Raw genomic sequence first — 23,090 nt, 5'->3', positions numbered from 1 at the left:
GCTGCAGCAAAGCCCCTGCGAAGCCCCGGCCCAGGGCCAACACAAAGGCAGCCCGCTGCCCAAAGAGCTCCGCCGTGGCACTGCGCAGGCGCTGGTACAGCCTGCAGTATCGCTCCACCAGGTCTGGCGCCTGCCCTGCTGCCTCCAGGAACTGCTGCACCTGCAGGACACAGCACGAGAGAGGTAAGCCCCGCAGCAGGACACCACCAGAGGGGCGAGCCCCGCAGCGGGACAGGCCCGTGGCCCATGGGAACATCCACAGCCTCGGCGTCACTCTGCTGACACCAACTGCTCAGGTCCCAGCCAGGGGCTGACTAGAGGCCCCAGTGCTGCCATGGGCTACCGAGAGCTTGCGGCGAGCTGGGAGAGCAGGGGCAAGACAGAAGCACAGCAGCAGCCCAGCAGGAAACACAGAGCCCGACACTGTACCTGTCCCCTGGCCTGCAGCACCGCCAGGGTGGCAAGCACAGCGGGGCTGCCCCCACAGAGGCCAGGCAGTCCCGCACCCTCCCCACGCTCCCGGGTGACCACCAGGCACCGCTCCCTTCTACACCTGCCCAGTATGGGGTCCCACACACACCCTGTGGCCCCCACGGCCGGCCCCCCACGCTCTACCTGCTGCTGCACCACACCACGCCAGCACTGCCAGATGCTCTCCAGGTCGCCCGACTTCACCACCGCCTTCGCAGCCCTGGCCGCCGCCTCCTTGCTCTTCCCCTCCTTCCCGCCTGCCAAGGAACAGCCCTGGGCTGAGCCGGGCTCTGCGGGCAGGCCCTACATGCTGACCCACGACGGCCTCGCCCCTCTCCCCGCGGGGCGCAGAGCAGGGCAGATGCCAGGGAGCCATGGCTGCCGCAGGGACACGGCCACAAGCCTTCCCCAGCTCAGGGGCCTCAGGTGCCACAAGGGCCCCCTTAAGAGCTCCCCAGCGGATCCCCACAGCCACAGCCCCCTGGACCTCTGGCCCACCACCCCCCAGCCCCCCAGGAGGGCATCCCCTTGCTCACCAGCTGCTCTTGCCTCCTCCGGCTCTGGGCCGCCAGGGTCCACGTGCACCAGGAGCTGTGTCAGGCGCCGCACACGGGAACCAAAGACGGCACCGCAGCTTGTGGCATGGTGGGGTGGCTCCACGCTCTCCAGGTACTTGCTCAGCAGCCAGGCCAGGGGGCTGGCTCCCTGGGGGTCTGTGAGGCCAACCAGACTCAGAGTGGGGTGCCTCAGCCTGGGGCATGGCCCCCATAGGCCCGCGAGAGCGCAGGCTACCTGGGCTGGTGATGCTCCGCACCACGGGGTTCACCAGGGCCTCCCAGCACGTCCTGCCCAAGGCCCGGGCCGCCTCGTCATCGGGAAGGAAACGGTCAGCAAAGCTCTGCTCATGCTGCAGCGCCCGGTTCAGCCTGCAACAGCCATGGGCAGCACACAGCACTGCTGCACGCCTCCGCCCAGCTGGGGGGACACCCCAGGCAAGCAGAGTGTGGCCATCGCTCCCTGCCCTGCCCCTTGCCAGGCACGATGGCTCAGCAGCCCCGCTTGCCCCCAGCAGCCAGGGACCCTCGCTGCCCCCAGGCCCTACCCGCACTGGGTCTCGGGGCCCTCGTGGGCCCCGTGAAACTGGGGCGCTGTGCAGCACCCGTGGCCGCAAGATCCTGCCTGTGCCTGACTGACCTCTGCCAGGTCGGGACGCGCTGGCCCCTGTGGGGCACCTCTCTGGTCTCTCTGGTGGGTCAGCCATGCCCATGTGCTCAACTTAAACGTGGGGGACCCCAGGGTGGCCCAGGCCCTCTGGGCACCACCAGTGGCCAGGCAGGAACGAGGGCCCCTCCCTGCCCGGGGACGGCACAGCCAGGAGACAACTCACCTGCCAAAGAGCTGCAGCAGTCGTCCCCGGTCCTGGCAGATCTCCTGGCACCAGGCATGAGCCCGAGCGGTGCAGGAGAGGAACGTCCGCCGGCACAGCTGCTCCTTGAAGACGGGCCAGAAAGTGGGCTTGGGACCCAGCACCTCGATGCCACGCACACGTGTGTCAATGCCACCCTAGGGGACAGCGCAGCCCTCAGCTCCTCGGGCCCGGCCCTGACATCCCACGCTACCAGCTCCCCGGCCCAGCCCCCTGCTCCCCTACCTGCTGGCACCGCTTCACCCGGATCTGGATGATGGGCCAGAAGCGGGTCATGTTCTCCAGCAGGATCACTCTGCTGTCCGAGGGCAGGATGGTCACCTGCAGGCAGCCAGTGAGCCCTCAGCATGCCAGGCAGCCAGTAGCAGCCACCTTGTGTGCCCCGCTGGCCACCCCCGTTAAAGCCACGGCCTCTGTCCCCCACAGCAGCCCCTATGCAGCCACAGGCCACCCCCTGCCAGGGCCCCACTCGAGGCTCACAAGCCCCGGCACCTGTGCCCAAGTCTCCAGCACCTGCTGCCTACAGCCAGGCAGCCCCCGCAGCACAGCTCCTGCCACCCCCGCTCCCTGGAGGGCACCTCTCGGGGCCCCGCACCAGGGCGAGACCTTCTCGGGGCACAGCAAGGACCAGCCCACCGCTCCCGCGGGGACCCACCGCCTGCGCAGCCCACGCGAGACTCACTGCATTCAGCTCGGTTCTGATGGTGGCAGGGCTGTCTCCCCCCAGCACCACAACGCGGGCCGGCATGTAGCTGGAGTCCTCGCTGGCCACCAGCATGCTCATCTCCCTGCAGCACAGCAAACACAGTGCTGCCCAGCAGCCCTCACCTCCCTGCCCTGGCCCCGCGGGGCCAGCCACACGCGCTGCTGCCCATGTCCAGCAACCCCCACAGCGCAGACCACTGGGGCAGGGCTCACGCAGACCCCCAAAGGCCTCTTCTCCCCGCGCAGCCGCTGGCCCTCCTGGCCCCGAGGCCCCCCAGCCTGCCTGGCCCAGCCCCACCTGATCACCACACCGCACTGCATATGGACAGTGATGAAGTGGGAGCCGGTGCTGCCATTCGACTCCCAGTAGGTCTTGGGGTTCCTGTCCGTCAGCTTGCTGGCCCGGTGGGGGTTGGAAGAGACCTGCACCTTCTCCCAGCACTTGTCCTCCTTCACCTCCACGCTGGAGCCTGCAGGGAGAGCACAGGGAGCCTCCAGCCACCTGGCCAGCACACGTCAAGCACAGGGGCTCAGCTCTTGCTCCCCATGCTCACCTTTGCACAGGTTGCGCAGAAAGACGTCAAAGAAGGGGATGCTGATGGCCTGGTGGCTCCGGCGGTGCTCCTCAATCTGCCCCAGGACCAGCTATGGGACAGGGCCAGGCTCTTACCGGGCACCCTGGCTCCTCCTCCCCTCGCCCACCGCAGGGGCTGCGGCAGGCAGAGAGCAGAAGGCTGCCCCTTGGTGCCGCGGACAGCTGGACGGCCCCAAGACCCAGAGCCACAGTGCAGCCGGGCCTCCCCAGGCCCACCTGGATGCAGCCAGCCAAGATGCTGGTCGTCAGCTTCTTGTAGAGGCTGGCGTACTTCTCACAGTCCGTCACCAGCTCGAGCAGGGCTGGCGCCAGCGACGGAGCCGTGCTGTGCTTCTCCAGGGCTTTGGACAGAGCCTCGCGGGCGCCCACGTGGCACATCACCACCACGCAGTCCTTGCTGGTGGTGGCCAGGCGGTGCAGGAAGCCAATGACCTTCTGCACCACCTGCTGAGAGCAGGCAGCCGTCAGGGCCAGTGCCGAGAACCCACCAGGCCCCAGCAGCGGGCTGCAGCAGGGCTCCATCCCCGACACCCCAACACCACAGCAGCGCCTGCGAGAGCCCAGCCGGGCACGGCGCTGGGCATGCCAGCCACCGGGACGCAGCCGCCGCCAGGACAGCCGCCCCCCACCTCTCCCAGCACGTTTGCCACAACAAGGCCCAGCTGCCGCAGGCGGGGACTCTGCGTCACCAACGCCGGGCCCGGCCGATGCGTGGCACAGCCAGCAAAGATGCCCCTGCCTGCCGGGAGTCCCGGGGCCCCCTCACCTCCCAGTCACAGCTCTGGGCACTCAAGGAGGACAAACAGGGCTCCACACACTCGTGCCACGGCAGCACATCTTCCTGGTAACCATCCAGGAACTTGTTCAGGATCCTGAGTGACGGAGGGGCCCGCTCAGGCTGGGGCACACAGACAGCAGTGCCACAGGCAGCCCTCCTTCCCTGCCCCGCCTGGAGGGCCGGCACCCCACAGGCACTGGGAGCCAAGGCTCCCCAGGCACCACACACACCCCACCAGCACCCTGCTGTCCCCACATGGCCCTGCGCCCCAGAACGCCCCAATCAGCACCCGCGTATCTGCTGGCGTGCCCCTGCCCCTGGTGAAGAACAGCCCCACCAGGACCCACAAACACGTGCCACGTACCCCCAACATCACCACCAGCGCTCACACACACACACCCTGGACCCACCTGAGGATGCTCAGGCTCACAGCCTTCTCTGCCCGCAGCAGCTCAAAGCTGCGCAGCAGCAGCCTGAAGCACCTGCGGTCCTGCAGCAGCTGAGCCGCCTCGCCAGAGAGGATGGGGCCTTCACCACAGAGCTGCCGCTCCAGGGCCACCACCACGTCCTTGGACAAGACACTGTCCCCTAGGCTGCCCAGAAGCATCTGCACGTCCCTCACCTCCAGCGGGGCCTCTCTGCCTGCCACGACAAGGACACGTGGGCCCAGCCCAAGCACTTGCTCGAGAGGTGCCAGCAGGTTGCTCTGCCTTGGCAGGCAAGGTAGCCCTGCCTGCTGCGCCTTGTGGGCCAGGGCATGGCGGGGGGTGCTACCTGCCACCTCCGGGCCCACGGGTAGCCGGTGCTCCGCAAGGCGGTTGATCACGCTGAGGGCCAGCATCGCATGAGGGCAGCCACTGCCCTGCCTGTCCCACCAGCAGCTCTGCAGCACTGCGGGGAGATCGCAGCTCACCAGCTGTTCCGCCAGGCCCCGGTGGCCGTCGATCAGCATGTTCACCACCAGCAAGCCGTTCTGCACGCCCGAGGAGCCCCTGCAGGGATGGAGCGATGTGGGCACCTTCCTCTACCAAGCACGCAGTCTCCCCTGCAGCCACCAGCCGCCTGCCCGCCCCACTCCATGCAGAGGGTACCCCCACCCCCAGCTGCTCTCCTCGCTCTGACCCTACCCTGGAACCCTCTGCATGGTGCTCATGGCTGCAGGGATGGCACTCAGCGGGCTTGCTGAGCCCTTGCCGGAGGCAGAGCCAATGCTGGCAAAGATCTCCCGCATCATCTGTGCATCGGCATGGTTCAGGGGCAAGGGATTTCCACTGGCACCGCCTGCCTCGCCAGCCACAGCTCCCACCAGCACCTTCAGGGCCTGCAAGGGCAACAGCAGTCAGGAGGGCGCTGGGCACCTCCGCCACACCTGGATGAGCCTGCAGCCTGCCCGCCCACCTACAGCATCTCTGTCACACTCACCGCCAGGCCAGCCTGCTGCACCACGGCGGAGGAGGCGTGCTGCTGCATGCAGGCCAGCACAGCCCGCACACCACCCTCCGTGGCAAACGGCACGCGCCACTCGTACTTCGCCATGAGCACAGGCAGCAACTGCAGCGTCACCACCACCAGGGCCTTCTCTGACACCTCAGCGCTCAGCAGCTCCACTGCCACCTTCACCAGCTTTTCCCTGCATGCAAAAGGACGCCTCAGGAGGAAACTCCTGGCACCGCTGCTGGCACGTCAGCACCTCGGGCCCTGCCAGCCGCCTTCTCCCTGCCCCCATGGCTCTACCACACCTGAGTCAGCCCCAGGAATGAGCCTGCCCGGGACAAAGGGACACAAGATCCGCTTCTCTTCTTGCCAGGCACACAGCATACCAGCTACCGCACTTCAGCTACCGCACTTCAGCATACCAGCTATCGCACTTCCACTGCCACCTCCAGTACTGTCCCCCACCCCACCGACACAGCCCTCCCCAGCCAGCAGGAGGGGTGCGCAACCCCTGGCTCACCCAATACTCCTGCTCCCCAGCCTGCCCAGGGATTTGCCGAATTGCTGCTCGGACTCGGACTCGGACTCGGGCTCAGCCTCAGGCTCCTCCTCCAGGATCTTCATGATGTGCTTGAGCCCAGCTAAGCGCAGCCCCACCTCTGAGCTGCTGCTCTGCACCACGTCCACCACAGCTGCAATCTCGGCCAGCGAGCCCCTCTCGCTCACCCCCTCGGAGCTGCCTAACACTGGCAGGAGGGAGGCAGGGTGCAGGCGTCAGGGCAGCAGTAACACCCCCAAGCAACTCCCAGGGTGCCACGCAACCACAGACCCAGCACCCACAGGCTCCCCCCTCCCCAGGCAGCCTCCGGGCACATGGCTCCCCACGCCCTGCCCAGAGCCTTCCTCTGTCGAGGCAATGGCAATGCCTCCAGCACCGTGCGTGTTCCCCAGTGCAAAGCAGGCAACTACCTTTGATCTGCTCCTCTGTCACCTCTGGGAAGAACAGCCCTTCCCTCTCAAGGAGCTCACTGAACAGCTGCGAATCCGACTTCACTGCCACAACCGGGGCTTGGGGCGGCACTGGGGCTGCAGAGAGGTCTTCCTTTGCTGCCTTGGCCATCGTGGCTTCAGGGACGGTGCTCCTGCAGCCGGCACCCTCTGAGGACACAGCAGGGCTCCCCTTGCCACCCTGCCTGGCCCCGCTACCAAGGAAGTATTTGGCGTAGATGCGGGAGCCACGCAGGTCACGCTGAGCGCTGCCCTGGCACTGCTTCTCCAAGACCCGAAGCACCTTCTGGGCCAGCTCCACGGGTACTGACAGCTGGATCAGGGCTTCTTCGTCCATCTCCAACAGCTGGACAGAAGAGTTAAGTTAACCCTCGTGGACTCGCCACAGACCCCATGCCCTTCATGACGGCCAGTGCCAGAACAGACAGAAAGGCTGCACTGCCGGAGGCCCCCAGGGCCACTCCCCAGTGCCACCCTCCCCTGGCTGTCCCCAGCCCAACTGCCACCAGCCCACACCTCCCACCTGTACTCACCACCCAGTCACAACCAGCAGAATCACCCCATGGGCCTGCCTCGCCTACCCAACCCTCGCTGGACACAGTCACTCTTCCAGGGTCAGGGGAGACTGCACTTCCTCTCATCCCTCCCCCACCCCTCTGCCGTGCCCAGCTCCCCACGCTTTCGCCACCCCCCACTCACCCTCCCGTTTCAGTCCCATTTCTGCCTCATTCAGGCTGTCACTGCACGGCTCACAGCTCATGCTGGCCGCTGCCTCCTCTGGGGCTGGCCCCTCCCCTAACATTCTCCCTCACTCTCTCCCCCTCCCATGTCCCCACTGCAGGCTCTGGCCCATACCTGCTCCGCCTGCTCCTGATGGATGAGACAAATGATCTCTTTCTGCTCCTGCTCTTCCAGCTTCTTCACAAAGAAGAGCAGCTCCCACCACTCGGCACGGCTCAGGGCCTCTGCAGCCTTGGTCGGCTGCTCCCCCAGGTAAGGCAGGGAGTACAGCCCCGCAAAGGGCTTGCAGAAAAATGGCTGCGCAACTGCAGGAGAGCAGAAAGAGGAAGGGCACTGTCCGCTCTGCCAGTGCCCCCATCCTCTGCTGCTCACCCCACACTCCCCAGGGAAAGAGCTCATGTGGACCGTCTGGGCAGAAGAGGTCCCCACTGCCCCATGGCCTGTTGCGGCGGGGCAGCGAGAGAAGGGGAACATGCTGGGAGGAGACTTTAGAAGCTGTAGAGATGGGGACTACCATCTTCACTTGAACCTCTGTAGAGGCTACAAGGCTGTAGAACAGAAAAAGCACACGCTCAAAATGGGTGCCTCTAGCTCACTGCTCCCCCAACCTGTTCCCATGGTGCCTGGACCAGCTGGGGCAATGCACTTGGACACCCAGCACCAGCAGAACCCACAGTGCCAGCGTGCGGCTGCAGAAGAGGAAACAGAGCTGGCCCAAGATGCCGAAGGAGTCAATGGACAGGAAGTTAATTCTGCCATGAGCTTCCCTCTTTTCCAAATTTTGCCTGCTAGGTTACAGGGCAAACAGTTACAGCCAAAGGCAAAATGAGACTGCAGAGATACCACGCTCCTTTTAGCTAATGCATCCAAAACAGAAAGAGGGAGATAAAATCCATTATGTAGGTTAGCTATTCCCTAGGTAATTTGGAAAGAAGAGCCAAATCAACACTTGCCGATATCTGCTATCTGCTAAGCCACAACTTGCAGCACTCTCTGCAAATGCAAGGTGGGGAACATTCACCACCTCAAGACTCAACAGAAAAGGGCCAAACTCACTCCAAGAGGCTCAAGCATGCTAAGAGCAACTACATACATGGCTTATTAACCAAGTCAGTCAACATGACCTAATTTATCCAAATGCAGAGATCCAAAGCAGAAAACATTTACTTTTTAAATTCAATTTCTATGTGGGATATGATGACCGGAAAGAGTTTTACATGGAATGAAACAGAGTCCATGCTTCTACCAAAAATTAGAGAGACCAAGAAAAAAGGCAAAGTCTAACCAAGTTTGGCTTAACTTAGCCACTTCAAACTGCTGTGCAGTTATGTCTTTAGTTACAAGAGGCAGATGCCATTAAAGAAGCCATCTTTTCAACTGGCAATAAGACTATTTTTGAAGTGGCTAATTAACTGCTGATCTTATGTATACTGTCTCTTGCAGCAGTGAAATCCAAATCACTCTACCCAAAAGATCTCCTACAAGATCACAGGTGTGATAAAGGAGTTACTTTAACAAGTTTTCTTGGCCAAAGTCACATCAGACACGAAACAAGAAAGGTGTATCTGCGATCTGCATCTTCCCTTTTATCTTCTCCCATGGCAAGGGAGATGTCGTCAAAGGATTCTAGGAGATTCTGCATGTGTCTTACAAAAACAGTGCATTTAATGCTCACCTTGCCCAAAACTGAGCAGCATCAAGTTAAGCAAACTGTTGACATGTTAATGCTTTTAAAAATCCACATCACTTATTTAAGGGGATCTGAGGGTCCCTAAAGCAGCTTGATCTCAGAGATTTTCTACATTCCTGTTTTGGAAGTTTGTTCAGTTAATTCAAACACACATTTTTGACAGTCACAGTTTAAATCAAATTATATGCTTTTTATATCATTACTTTTATCATGTCATGACAGAAGTCTAAGATTCAAAAATACTCCATGCAACCACAAGCCATGTAATTACTTAACCAGCTCTACATGGTCATACGAACTAAAAGCTTACTGCTTTCTAAATCCAACCTGCTACTTGCTATATGCTTAGCCATATAAAGTTCACCATTCAAAAATATGCCACAGCAGAATCAGAAAGAGGCAATTCAGCCACACACATGCAGCACAGTCTCACCTGTGTCTAGATTAAAGCTCTCTGATAGACTGTATGCTTTTTCCTGAGCAGCAGGATCCCCCCACTGGTCTCCAAAGCCAATAATCTCCAACATGTGCCAACGCATCCAGTAGCTCTGACCTGTTGACTGCCATAAAACCTGTGGGCGAAATAGATGCAGATGATCAGATTTACTCACTCCTCATGCTACATTTGTCTTCCTATTTCCCAAATGCATGGAGAGAGCAAGTACTGTTCAAGTACAAGACCACCTAATTCATAAAAAGATTTCACTGCACACATTGTCTGATTGTCAAGCATACCATCTTTATTAACTTGTTCTTCTGGTTACAGCTGGATCTTTATTAAAAGAACCACCAACTTAGGGCCTGAAACCACTACAGACCTCATCTAGCACAGCAGCAGTGACAGGAATGCATCTAGTTAAGCATGCCTGTTCAAAAAGTGCCCGTCAGCAGGTGCCTTGGGAAAAGCATAAAAAGGAAGAACATAACCAACACTAGAGGCAGACAAGCTGTATATAAAGGGTCTTCAGGCACAAACCACTGGGTGAATGCAAATGTAAGGAAAACTATTTTTCCTACTCTGACTTTACCTTCTATTGGTTATGCTTTTACACCTTGGTCATTCACCAACCCTTTCAGACAGGTTTTGGGCTCTTGACAAGCATGTCTCAAAGGCGGCAATTGTTTCCTGTGCTTTATCCAGATTGCCTCTCAAAATCAAAACGATTTTTGTATGGCTTCCCATACCATAGTTTCAACATTTAACCTTCTGAGCAGAAGTACCCAGCAACAGCAAGAAAATCATGCCAATAACATTAAAAAAAAAAAATCCAGCAGAAAAACATATGGCTTGCCTGATTCACTGAGCTCTTTTGGAGTTACACCAGTACTACCAGGACTCCATCATGCTGGACAGATAAAGATGCTGAGAAACTTTAAGAAAGCACTATGTGGAAGAAAACAGAGTTAAACTCTAAACACAACACCGATTAGTCTTCAATGAATCCCTGACCTAAACAAATTATGTACTAAATATCATCTCAAAGGAGTCATGGAAAGATATGACTGAAAGACCAGATACAAGAGTGAAATTTTCTCTTTGGGGAGGCAAAGAAAACATCAGAAAACAGGGCAACAAAGGAAAGATGAGAGGAGACAGGAGACAGACTCATGATGGATTGGCCCCAATCTAAAATGTACATGAATTTGTGTTTTGCACACAGAAGACTGGTAGCAAGCCTCAGGCAGGATGAGCTGCAAAAGCAGAACTAATCGAAAAGGAAAGGATCAAAATTTTAACAAAGACTAGGGAGAAGCAGTTCTTGTAACTTGAATTCACTAGTCGCCATGCAAGGCAAGTGCAATACACAAGATAAGAAAGAGGAAGAGATAAAAACCAAGTTTCCCTTCAGAGAGAGACTTGATGGCAAAGGCCCACCAGAAAAGAAACAATGATCAACAGATGTCATTACAAAGATGATTCTGAGATATCAGATTCCTGGTATCTCCCTGCGGAAAAAAAACCTCACTGAATGCTCCGACTCACAAGTTTTTCACGTAACTCCAGGGCACTGCTACAGACACACAGATATGAACTTAAAAGATCAGCATAAAGATTAACATTCCCAGAGATTGCAAGTATATTCCCAACTTCCTAGACAAACTGGAGGGCAAGACACATTAACAACGGCAGAAATTAGGTACTTCCAAATATAACAGCCAAAAAACTTCTTCACCAAGTATTTATTACCATTTAGATCTGGTTTTGCCAGTGGTGTAAGCCTTACAGAAGAGTGTTATTGAAAATAAACCTGGATGGAGCAACTGCAAATTCATTCAATGTAATTAAATAAAAAAATAGATGAGAAGGAACCCAGTGGACCAGATGGACAAAGGGAATGAAAGTTAACAGTACACTTCAGCTCAACAGTGAATAAAAAAACCCTCTGAAATTTACATCACAGGCAACAGGAGAAAAATGTGAAAGGATCTTGGTGCTCTTTCCTAGTGCCCAGTTACATTAAGAGTAAAAGCAAGTACAAGCTTATAAGAAATAGAAAACAGAATTTCAGAAAAACACAGATCTTAGAAATCAAGGAGCATAAGGACAAAGAGAAAATTAGTAGGAAACATGCTTCCTTTGCACTCTATCTTTACAGACTGGGTTATAAAGGACAAAAGGTTTATCAACCACTTAAGATGCAAAGCAGTTATTCATTTGAGGGGGCCTGCAATGAAAAATCACCTATGCATGGTCCAAAACTAGAAGAGTATTTTACTTGCATATTGAATATACACAAAAGAAAGCAAAACAAACTGATACCAGGTAGAGGGATACAAATCCACAATTTGCCACAATTGAGAAAGAAGCAAAATTCTGTTTGGAGGAGAGAGATGAGAGACATGCCAAGTAATCTGACAGAAGCCCCGTTAGAAAGCGGGAAGGATTGAGGTAATTCAGTGGTGTTTCCATGTGACTGACAAACACTATAGCCAGTGCTTCTAGTTCAAGAAAAAAAAATATTAAATAAATTATCACTACAGCTTCACTACTTTGACTTCAGTAGCATGCAAACCTTTAAAGCACACTTTAGTGGAAAGAATAACTGAAAGTGATCAAGATAAACAATAAATTTGAATTAACAGGTAAACTTGCTTCAAGTTTCAATTCTGACAGATTGATACATTAGCTTTCTTTGCTGAAGTAACTGATTTTTTAAGACTAAAAAAAAGATAATATCAATTGTCAACTTCAGTAAAGCACTGGGTATCAAACGGTAAATTATTAAACCAGAGAAGAAAGTGATTAAGTAGAGGAACTGTGGGCAAGAAATCTGCTCAACAGAACCCAAGAACTTAGGAGTATGAAAGGGAAAGAACGGGACTAGAAGAAAGTGCAAATAAGATGGGCAAGCCATATTTACACAGCACATGCTGCCCTAACAGTTATGCTCTCCCCATGCAAGCGTATACTGGTAATATCCACCACCAAACAAGCACATAAGGCTGGAATCATCCCTTCTTGCACATGCACATTTTGGAGCATTTTAAGCTGCTGGTTTAAATTACATCTGCAAGAAATGCTCCAAAACTAGAAGGCAGTTAAGGAGCCTGGACCAAAGTAAGTTAAAGTTACTGAAAGGCAACTGGACAAATTAATCCTAAAACCAGTTCTGACTGAATAAACAAAAGAGTATCAGAAGGAAGAAGCAGTCTGCAACCAGCTGAGGAAAAAACCCAAAAGAATAGTCACACAATTTCCCTGCACACAAGAAAGCAAAGAGAGACAACAGAAGAAAAGAAGTAAGTCAGTGTTCAGTGTCCTTAATTGGCTAATTTTTATTTGGCTGTACGTGAAAACAACGGCATTACACAAAAAAAATGGGTTGTAGCCCAAGAAGGCTAGAGAGTCTCACGCTTAACAAAAGCTGAAAGTAGATTCAAAGGAGGTGGCCTTCAAGCCTGAAGAACATAATGTCAAATTCTCTGCCTCCTTCTCAGGAAAGGTTGGCAATTAACAGCAAAAGAGATTTGGAAACAGTGTTAGGAAGTCATGCATTTCTACACATACCAGAGTGAGGCTTTTCGGCTATTGATTTTTTAATACCAGCAAACAAGAGCTGTGTGGTAGCATGGCACTTAAATCTATTTGCAGGCTACCTATATCCACAGAAATCAGCTTGAAGTAGGGAAGCCTTTGAGCATAGGCTGAAGTGGCACCTGAAGTACAGCTATGACCAACTGAAGTGGCCTCAGACCTCCCTATTTATCATCTGCAAAAGCAAAGCACGCACTTCTGCAAATTACTTGGGGGAGAAAAATCAAAACAAAACAAAAAACCCAAACCCACAATTGCACACACTAACACCTGCATAGTGGTTACGGTTTCTTATTTTACTGGTTACTATCTCAATTTAATTAAGATTTCATGAACTGAATTATAGCTGTTTGCAGCCAACACAGTGCTGGACTGAGCAGAGGATACGAGCAGAGACAGCCCTCAACATACGGATGACAGCCAGCTAAAGACTGATTTTCAAGAAATCATGCCTCTAGCTGCAGTGTTTGGGAAGCTCAAAAGCATGGCTAAAGTGCAAGATCAGCAGACAGCCTGCAGAAATAACCATACATAGATCTCATGCACAAAGCTCACCAGCTCCATGCTGCAGAGTCAAAACAAACTCTCAGCTCTCGCTGAATGTACCTAGCCTTCAGGACTGAGAAGAAAGTCTCAAGAAAAAGGTCTAAGCAGGAGCAAATACCTCCCCAGCCCACAAAAAGGCTGCAACAGCACTTAAATGCTCTCCCACCCTCAGGCCTGAGTCCAAGCCCTGCCACTCCAGTACTGACCCATACAAATGCAGGATGTTCTGGAACTGGTATAGGCTGAATGCCTTAGGCCAAGATTTGGAAATCAAGCCAACAAAGGGAACATGTGGTTAGTGTTTACTACAGGCTGCTGGATCAATGGGGGGCTACTGACAAAGCCTTCTTACACAAGCTACAGGAGGGATTGTGTTTACAGACTCTCATCCTACTGGGAGCCTTCAACCACCCTGACAACTACTGGAAAAATAGTATGGCAAGCTGCAGGCAATCCAGGAGACTCCTAGAGTGCACTGAGGATAACTTCTTAGGATGGGTAATAGACAGCCCTACCAGAGGAGATGCATTACTGGACTTGTTGGTCACCAACATAAGTGAGCTTACCACAGACACTAAGATCGGAGGCTGCCTGGGCTGCAGTGATCATGCACTGGTGGAGTTCACAGTCCTGAGGGATATGGGACAGGCAAAAAGTCAAGATCCTGAATTTTAGGAAAGCAAACCTCCAGCTGTTCAAGGAGTTAATGACACTCCCTAAGAAACTGTGCTCGGGGACAAGGGAGCAAAACAGAGCTGGCAGACCTTTAAGGGCACTTTCCATACAGCACAAGGGCTCTCGATCCCCACATGTTAGAAATCAGGAAAGGAAGGCAAGAGACCAGCATAGATTAGTCATGACCTGCTGGTCAAACTAAAGGGCAAGAAGGAAATTGAATGCACATGCAGTGGAAGCAGGGACAGGTATCCTGGGAAGAGTATAGGGGCATTGCCCAATGGTGTAGGGATGGGGTCAGGAAGGCCAAGGTGCAGCTGGAGCTGAACTTGGCAAGGGACACAAAGATTAATAAGAAGGGCTTCTGTAGGTATGTCAGCCATAAAAGGAAGGTCAAAGAAAGCGTATACACACACACACAGAGCAATGAACAAGACTGGCAAACTGGTAAAAACAGATGAAGAAAAGGCTAAGATACTCAACAACTTTTTTGCCTCAGTCTTCACTGGCAATCTCTCTTTCCACACCGCCCAAGCAGACAGACCTCCAGGCAGGGACTGGGACATCAAAGTCCCTCCCACTGTAAGAGAAGATCAGGTTTGAGACCACCCAAGGAACCTGAATATACATAAGTCTATGGGACCGGAGAAGATGCATCACGGAGTTCTGAAGGAACTGGCCGATGTAGTTGCCAACCCACTCTCCAAGATATTTGAAAAGTCACAGCAGTCAGGTGAAGTCCTTGGTGACTGGAAAAAAGGGAAACATTGCACCCACTTTTAAAAGGGGTAAAAAGGAGGACCCTGGGAACCACCAGCCTGCCAGCCTCACCTTTGTGCCTGGGAAAATCATGGAGCAGATCCTCCTTGAAGCTATTGTTAAGGCACATGGAGGACAGAGAGGTGATTCAAAACAGCCAGCATGGCTTCACCAAGAGCAGGTCTTGCCTGACAAACCTTCTGTGATGAAGTGACTACATCAATGGGCAAGCAAAGAGCTACGGATGTCATCTGTCTGGACTTCTGTAAGGCTTTGGACATGATCCCCCACAACATCCTTCTCTCTAAATTGGAGAGAGATAGATTTGATGGATGGACTGTTCAGAAGATAAGGAATTGGCTGGATGATCGCATCCAGAGAGTAGTGGTCAATGGCTCAATGTCCAGATGGAAATCAGCGATGAATGGTATCTGTCAGGGGACCATTTAGTATCTTCATCAGTGACATAAACAGTGGGATTGAGTGCACCCTCAGCAAGTTTGCAGACAACACCAAGCTGAGTGGTACAGTGGACACACCTGAGGGACAGAAAGGACCTGGACATGCTCAAGAAGTGGGCCCATGTGAACCTCATGAGGTTCAACAAGGCCAAGTGCAAAGTCCTCCACCTGGGCCGGGGTAACCTCCAGTATCAATACCAGCTGGCAGATGAACAGGTTGAGCGTAGTCCTTTTGTGGAGAAGGATTGGGGGTACTGGTGGATGAAAAACTGGACATGAACCAGCAATGTGTATTTGCAGCTCTGAAAGCCAACTGCACCCTGAGCTGCAAAAAAGGAAGCATGGCCAGCAGTTTGAGGAAAGTGATTCTGGTACTCCATACTGGTGAGACTCCACCTGGAGTACTGCATCCAGCTCTGGAGCCCCCATACAAGAATGACTTGGACCTCTCAAAGTGAATCCAGAGGAGGGCCGCAAAAATGATCAGAGGGAAAGAACAACTCTCCTGCAAGGAAAGGCTGAGAGACTTAGGGTTTGTGCAGCCTGGAGAAGACAAGGCTCCGGGGAGACCTTATAGCAGCCTTTCAACACTTATAAGGGGCTTATGAAAAAGATGGGGACAGATTTTTCAGTAGGGCCTGCTGCAATAGGACAAGGGATAATCGTTTTAAACCAAAGGAGGGTAGATTCAGATTGGACATACGGAAGAAATTCTTTACGATGAGGGTGGTGAAACACTGGAACTGGTTGTCCAGAGAGGTGGCAGAAGCCCCATCCCTGAAAACATTCAAGGTGAGGCTGGATAGGCTCTCAGCAACCTCCTCTAGTTGAAGATGTCCCTGCTCATTCAAGGGAGATTGGACTAGATGACCTTTAACAGTCCCTTCCAACCCAAACTATTCTATGATTCTGATTCCTCCCTCTCCTCAAATATTGGTATTTCCCTGATCTCTGGCACAAACTTAGCAACTCAACTGCAAATATGCAGCTCTAACAACTCCTTTTCAACACAAACTCTCATTTAAGGTCTACGCACCTAAAGGGCAATTCTTAAAGGGAAACAGGTCCTGGCATATACTTGCAGATAAAAGAAACAGATACGTAGGCTGCGTCCAACCCAATGAGAACAACAGTATACCGTAAGTATTGTTGCTCACATACCAAGGCTTAAGACCTTCAAGCACCTTTTGATGTGTTACTCATTTGTGCCAGGTAGCCTGTTCCCAGACCAACCCCAAGATCAAATTAGGGTGAGGGACTATTCCTGGGAGGCAGGTTTAGAGGTTAAGAAATCTCAGCACGACAGCCCCTACTAAACCAGACCGGCTTTCCTCAGGACCCGCACTTCCAGCTCTGAAAGGTGACTACTTTGCTAGGACAGATGTAGACAGTGTCCTAATTATGACACACCTGTCGTCCAACTTCCTGCACGTGAAGACATCACTCAGAAATCATCAGTCACTCCTGTCACCCCACCCCTGCCATCCAAGCCAGACTACTTACAGTAGTGACCTACCTGCACGGTCTGCATACTATTAGTGCTCCGAAGAAACGTGCCTTCCTCTCCAGCTCTAACATCACCACAGTCTTCCAGCAAGCGCACCCTCATGCCACCCACCAGGTTCGCCTGTAAGTACTCCACATAGCCATTGCGGTCTGCAAAGTCTGATGGGGTCAGGAAGGCACAACACTGCTTTTTGCAATGACCGTGATTTGAAGTGAGCACAGGCATTCGGGCAGCAGTGCAGGCTGGGGTCTTGGGCTGGAAGATGGAGCGGGTGGTGCATGGCCGCAGCTCCTGTTGGGGCAGCAGCTCTGGCTTGTGGCTGGGGTCCCAGCCCATCACGTGCACCACCTCCAAGATAAGGTTTGCCATAGCCATGCTGAATTCAAACTCCTGCTTCACACGGCTCCTCTCCTCAGGGAGCAGGCTGGGCACAGCGCAGTCCTGCTGCTCCCATCCCTGCTCCATGCCACTGCTGAGCTTGTCCATGAGAGAAGTGACACACAGGTAGCGCTTCACCAGGACGAACAGCAGCTTCCCAGGGATCTGCAATGAGCGCAGCTGTCACACTCTAGCCTGCACAGTGCTTCCAGACCCCAGCTCTCTCTGAGCCACCAGATCATCCACAGTCAGGTTCCCATGATTGCTCCAGACCAGCAGGCAGCAGCAGAGACCTCTCAGCCCACCCTCATCTCCCTGCTCAGAGACAAGGCTCCCCACACGCCTCTCCACCACACCCCAGCCTCAAGCCAGGCCCACATCCTGTGCCAGCTCTCCCAGTGCTGTCCGGCTCAGCCGCCCACTGCCAACTACCCTCCTGTCCCAAACAAGGACACCAGCTCGGGTCCCCGACTCCCACCTCTCCTGACCCCTAAATCCCACAGGCCCAGCCACTACCTGCGGAAGGTGAATCCCCTCAAAGGACATGCACTGCTCTTCAGAAGACATCATCTCAGCAAACAGCTCCAGCAAGGTGTAGCGACCGTCAAAGTCTACATACTGCTCAATGCCATCCTGCTGGCTCAGAGACAGCAGGACATAGGCCCGACTCCCTGCAACAACAACAGAAACTCTTCGGGCCCCATGAAGACAACCCTCATGCCACCCTCCCTGAGCGAGACAGACCTGCATGCAAGGAACAGCCTGGCTGCTCAGCGTAACCTAGAACCGTGTTCTGTCCTTTAACCTGGACGGGCAACATTTTACTCCACTAACAATGCTGTGTTTCTTCCACCCCTAAAGCTGCAAGATTCCCCCAAAGAAGCAACCCCAAATAACTGGCTCCCAAACAGGGCTCCAGGGAATAGTGGAGTTAAGTCTTAACCTGAATCAGCCCCCACATCTGCCCCACTGGAGAGCCACATGAACTCAGGCACTAGGGCAGGGAAAGCCAAATGTCTTGTGGGACACACCACCAGCAGCAACCTTCCAGTGCACCCAAGCCTCATCAGACGCTTCGGAGCGGTGGCAGCTCCTCTCAAATGAGAGGACTGGGTGAGGACCAGGCCTCCACCCATCTAAGGAATAGCTCCCTGCCAAGAACAGGCCAGACACTTTCCAACTGACAGCATGCAGAAGAGACACCCAACACTCTGTCACGTGCCTTGGCATAAGTCCTCCTAACAGTTAATCAGCATCCCAGCTCAGGAACCCATCAGGGGAAAGAGCTCCCAAGTCTTAGAGCACCACAGACAACTACGATTGAGGAGCCCTTTGGAAGCTCCAGTCTGATTCTTCCCCTTTTGCCAACAAGCCCCTCGAGACACACTGCTTCCTAGGTACCCCACACCTACAAAAGGACTGGCACCCCTCAGCTGCCCAGCAGCACCTCCTCAGTGGCACTGAGCGGTAGCAGCCCCCACCTGCATCATGCGAAGCCAGGGCCCTTAGCATCTTGCCAGCACTGCGGCGGATTTGCTTCTCCTTGTGGCACAGCATCTTCATCAGCAAGTCGAGGGCTCCCGTCTCCTTGAAGGCACCCGCTAGTGAGCCAATGCTGGCGTACGCGCTCAGCACGTGGATGGTGTTGAGAATGGAGGACTCAGGGGCCCCGGTCTCAGCCATCTGCCGGCCAGCTCGCTGCACCAGGCTCCTGACATCAGCCTTCATCTCCAGCAGCGAGGCTTCATCCAGTGGGACTTCTGCAGCAAATGGGCTGGCTGCCTTCTCCTCTTTCACCCACTGCCCTTCCAGCTTCCTCTTGCCCAGCAGCGCCGGGCAGCTGGCACAGACCTCTTCTGCAGACATCCACATCAAGATGTTCTCTGGCTTGGTCTCTGCAGAGGAGGCACTGCTGCCTCCCACTGCTCTCTCTTCCAAGCTGACAATACTCCACTGGATCAGGTATTCAGGCTGGCCATCATGGCCCCGACGCTGCCGGAGCAGCTCCCCCGGGTAAGCCTGTAGTTTGGGTCCCAGGCGCACGAGCAGGTTGCCATTGTGCCTCTCGTTCACCATGACAGGAACTGTGCCTGCAGAGACAGAGGGGAAGCAGGGGTAAGCTTTTATTTCTGAGCTGCATACCAGGGAAAATGTGAGCAAACATCTCAGTTGCTTGACAGTGGAAGTGGCTGAGGCACGGTTTTTGATCCTTAGATCCTGCACCCAGAATAAAGCTCTGCAGAAAAGCCCATTTTGCAGAAGCTCACATCACCCCTCCAAGAAAATGAGCTAGTGTTTCATATATAAACCCTGTTCCCAGCATTACTAACACACACAGAAAGAGGTTGTCCTAATAAAATAAATAAATAAAAAGGCAAAATGGGCCCATTCAGATCCTCTTATATGACAGCAAATAACGACAGGAGACCTGGAGCCTGTGTTGACCTCTTCCACTGTTCACAACATGACCCTGCACAAGTTGCTGCTTTTGCACTTCCATCTTCCCTCTTATTTACTATTTGTTTCTGTTTAGACTGCAAGCTTGCCTACAGCTCAAGCCTCTCTCACTGTGGAGCTGGACCTAACCTGAGTCACCAGGCCCTGAAGAAAGTAACCACCTATCTCTCAGATCAAGTTCATATACATCAAATTAGGTCCCTAAAAGCCACTAAGTATACCCTCCTTGGCCTCCTCCCAGATATTCTTTTCCTTTACAATGTTTAATCAATGGGAAAGTTCAACAAAATGAAAAAATCGCTACTCTCTACTGCCTGACTGTTCTGCATATCTTAGGACTACAAAGAAGGAGCTATGACACTTCTCTGCTTAAATCTATGCAAAGAGGAGGATGAAATAACTTGCTAAGACTGAGCGCCAGCAATCAGCTGGCCAACTGTAGACAATACCACACAACAGACTGACTTTGTTACTGCAAAGGATGCCAGATCAGATAAGTCTGATAAGAAGGTTCTCAGAGGAGCTCAGGCAGGTGGTAGCACAAACACACAAACAGGCCCTCTTGTTGGCACTTACATATACTAGCAAGGGAAGCAGTGAAGCAATATGCTGTTCAGCTGATGGTAACATAAGTTGTTCTTAAAAAAAAGAGTTAACATACATAGGAAATAGTCAGTCCGTGCACAACCAAAGAAGATACTGACCGTCAGATGGGCACATTAAAGATGTTTCCCAGGTGCAGAGAGAAACAGCATGAACTCCTGAGAAATTCATACCTACCTCTAACAGTGCCTTCCCTGTAGCTTGCAGCAACCCTGCTAAGAATCTTCTTGCAGTCTCTCTGCAACAAAAGGAGCAAGTTATTCTCCTATGCTTTGTAACAGCGTTGTGCTGTACCACAAGCCAAACAGTTGTTTTCCCTAACTGTGCCTGTACAGTGGACAAAAAAAAACCAACCCCAAGAAGTTCACATAAAATAAAAATCATAGTAAAGCAAGTCTCCATGAGGCATTATTTTGTTTGAGAACTTCACGCCATCCCCACCTCATGGTATTTAGCATGAAAAAACCTCTGCAGAGCACAGCTATCAGAAGGGACCCTGAAGGATTTGTATCTAGGCTGGGGAGAGTTTGGGTTTAGGGCACCTGAGGAAGTAGCTACAAGGCATATGATGGCCGAGGCACACCAGAGCCTACGACAACCCACAGCTGAACTGCCAGGCTGCTCAAACACACGTGCCGCAGTGAGCTTCCGAGCTGCGGCAAACGGTCAGGCCAGCTAGACCGCCGAGCCCAGAAAGCACTGTGGCGGCCGGTTCAGGGGCGCGGCCGGCTCGGCACAGGCACCGCCCGGCCCCGCCAGCGCCCGGCCGACGCGCGGGAACGGAACGGGCCAGGCCGGGCCGCCGGGAGCCGCCTCTTCGGCCGCCGCGGAGAGGCCCGGCTCCCTCCCGGACAGCGCCGCCGGGCCCCTCCGGCCTCCCGGCCCCGAGACGCAGCTCGGCCTGCCGCGGCGAGACAGGAGACCGCGGGCGCGGCCGGACGCCTCGCCCCCGCGCGTCGGCCCCCTCGGGAGGCCCCGTCCGCACCCACCCCGTTCTGGTTCTCCCCCCGCACCGGCAGCAACCCGGGCCGGGCCTCCGCCGGCGCGAAGCGACCCCGGCCCGGCAGCTCCCCACCTACCGGCCCTGCCACTCCCGCTTCCGGGCCGCGGGCCGCGCTACGGGAGCCGCCAGGGGCGGGCGAACTCCGGCCCGCCCCGCGCCTGCGCCCTGCCCGGGCCTGAGGCTGCCCCGGGCGAGTACGGAGGGCGGCCGGCGCGCTGCCTGCGCCTGGCTCGGGGCGGCCCGGCCCGCCAAGGGGCTGCGGGCCCGGGCTCGCGCCGGATGGCGGGGCCCTGCTGACGGCGGCGCGGCCGGGCCTGTCGCGCGGGGCTGCTGCGCCCCGCATAAGCGGGTGTGAGGCCGGCAGAGACAGCGGAAAACCGGCGTATCTCCCGATTCGCCTCGCCGGTATTAGAGACAAGGGGCAGGTGGAGGCCGGGCGCTGAAAGCCGCGTCTGCGCGAGCCCGAGGTGCCTATGTCCGCGGGGCCGTGCTCGGCGGCCCTCGTGTGGGGCTGCTGCGGCGCGGGCACTAACGTTAGTGATAACACAGCATTAACCAAAAATCCGACTGCAGCAGCTTCCTCAGGCCTGCCTGCGGTGCTGGTGCGATTGCAGCCCTGCACCCCGCCTTCGGTCTGTCGCCCCGTTCGGTGCTTCGGTGAGGCCTGCGCTTGGCAGCTTTGGGGTCGTACAGCCCAAAATTCGCAATGTCGTCAATATTGCTACAGAGGCAGCTGAAGCCAGCTGCAGACAAGTTCGGCCTGTGCCCAGTTGCTTTCCTGCTTTGGTGTTGTCCTGGTCTGTAATGCCTGTACCATTCACTCTAAATTCTTACCCTTTGCCTGTGTTTCCCTTCTTTGGCAGGCCTCTCAGCAGTTAGCTACAGTCCAGTAGGTGCAGGTTTCTATTGGGCTGCTAACATTTGTTGTAGATTATAAACAAACATTAAAATCAAGGTTAAATGGATGAGAGTCTCTTTCTGTTACTTGATCCTGGAGCAACTTCGTGTATGTGCCAAACCTCCTTTCTGCCCTCAGTACTAATGCAGCTGATTAGATAATTTCCATGTTTTAAAATAGCAATCAACAATTAATATGAGCAACATAATTGCAATTTACGATAGGCTGGATAAATCAGTGCAGTGCTGCACAAGTCTGTGGGCACCACCAACGATGCACTGGAAATGTTCGGAAATTTCCAAGCCAGCCTCTTGATTTCCCTGTTAGTACGTGTAACCTCTGTTGATGCTCCCGATGTTTTCTTGCCAGAATACCATGGATGGTCCTGAAATCGCTGTGTTTTCTATTAACATGTCATTTTTTCTTCCCCATTAATTCCCAACTGGTATTTAGTTATAACATGCTTTGCTTTTACAAGTCCTTTCATCTCCTGTAGAGATAAATACAGTATATTTGCACTAATGAAAAGGAAAGTAACTTCCCAAGTGCCACACGACATAAAAGTTGGTCCCACACGCACAACCATTGCTGTTTTCCTCTGTTCTAGGCAGCTGTCATTCTGTGTATGTACTGCACCTGCAATGCTGCTGTGTTTAGTGTCACAAACTAAATGTGACGTGGTGGTGATGATGCTTTGCAGTGGGAAATGCAGCCTGGCTGGTAACATCCCATAGCCAAAATTGAGACCAACAATAAATGGTAGGGGTTGTCTAGGACATAGATGTCTCGTTTGTGATGCTGAAAGGTTTTCTGTGGTATTCACATGCCCTGCTTACGTCTTGGCTTTGATGGTCTCGATACCATGCTTAGTCATTTATCCTAAAAATATTGTCTGTGGTATCTTGTGCCATGTTAGTTT

General features: G+C 54.0%; 1 protein-coding gene across 1 annotated transcript; it reads right to left on the bottom strand.

Moving 5' to 3' along the window:
• Positions 1 to 4: 4 nt before the first annotated feature.
• LOC102046280 (cullin-9) lies at positions 5 to 21,401 on the bottom strand (the record flags this gene model as incomplete). Its single annotated transcript, XM_055726020.1, has 24 exons — positions 21,350 to 21,401; positions 20,448 to 20,508; positions 18,692 to 19,300; positions 17,727 to 17,881; positions 16,842 to 17,375; positions 9,282 to 9,420; positions 7,273 to 7,463; positions 6,379 to 6,763; positions 5,930 to 6,155; positions 5,398 to 5,605; positions 5,103 to 5,296; positions 4,750 to 4,967; positions 4,386 to 4,617; positions 3,964 to 4,069; positions 3,414 to 3,641; positions 3,157 to 3,247; positions 2,901 to 3,072; positions 2,580 to 2,685; positions 2,123 to 2,218; positions 1,859 to 2,034; positions 1,264 to 1,397; positions 1,008 to 1,184; positions 616 to 728; positions 5 to 160 (listed from the first exon to the last, which is right to left on the bottom strand). Coding segments are annotated over exons 3-24 (4,632 nt in total), but the record flags the coding sequence as incomplete, so codon positions are not given.
• Positions 21,402 to 23,090: the final 1,689 nt, after the last annotated feature.

This window comes from Falco cherrug, chromosome 13 (assembly GCF_023634085.1).
Source record: "Falco cherrug isolate bFalChe1 chromosome 13, bFalChe1.pri, whole genome shotgun sequence".
NCBI classification, from domain to species: Eukaryota; Metazoa; Chordata; class Aves; order Falconiformes; family Falconidae; genus Falco; species Falco cherrug.
Note: the sequence above shows the minus strand (reverse complement) of the source record. Positions and strands in the feature narration are given on the sequence as shown.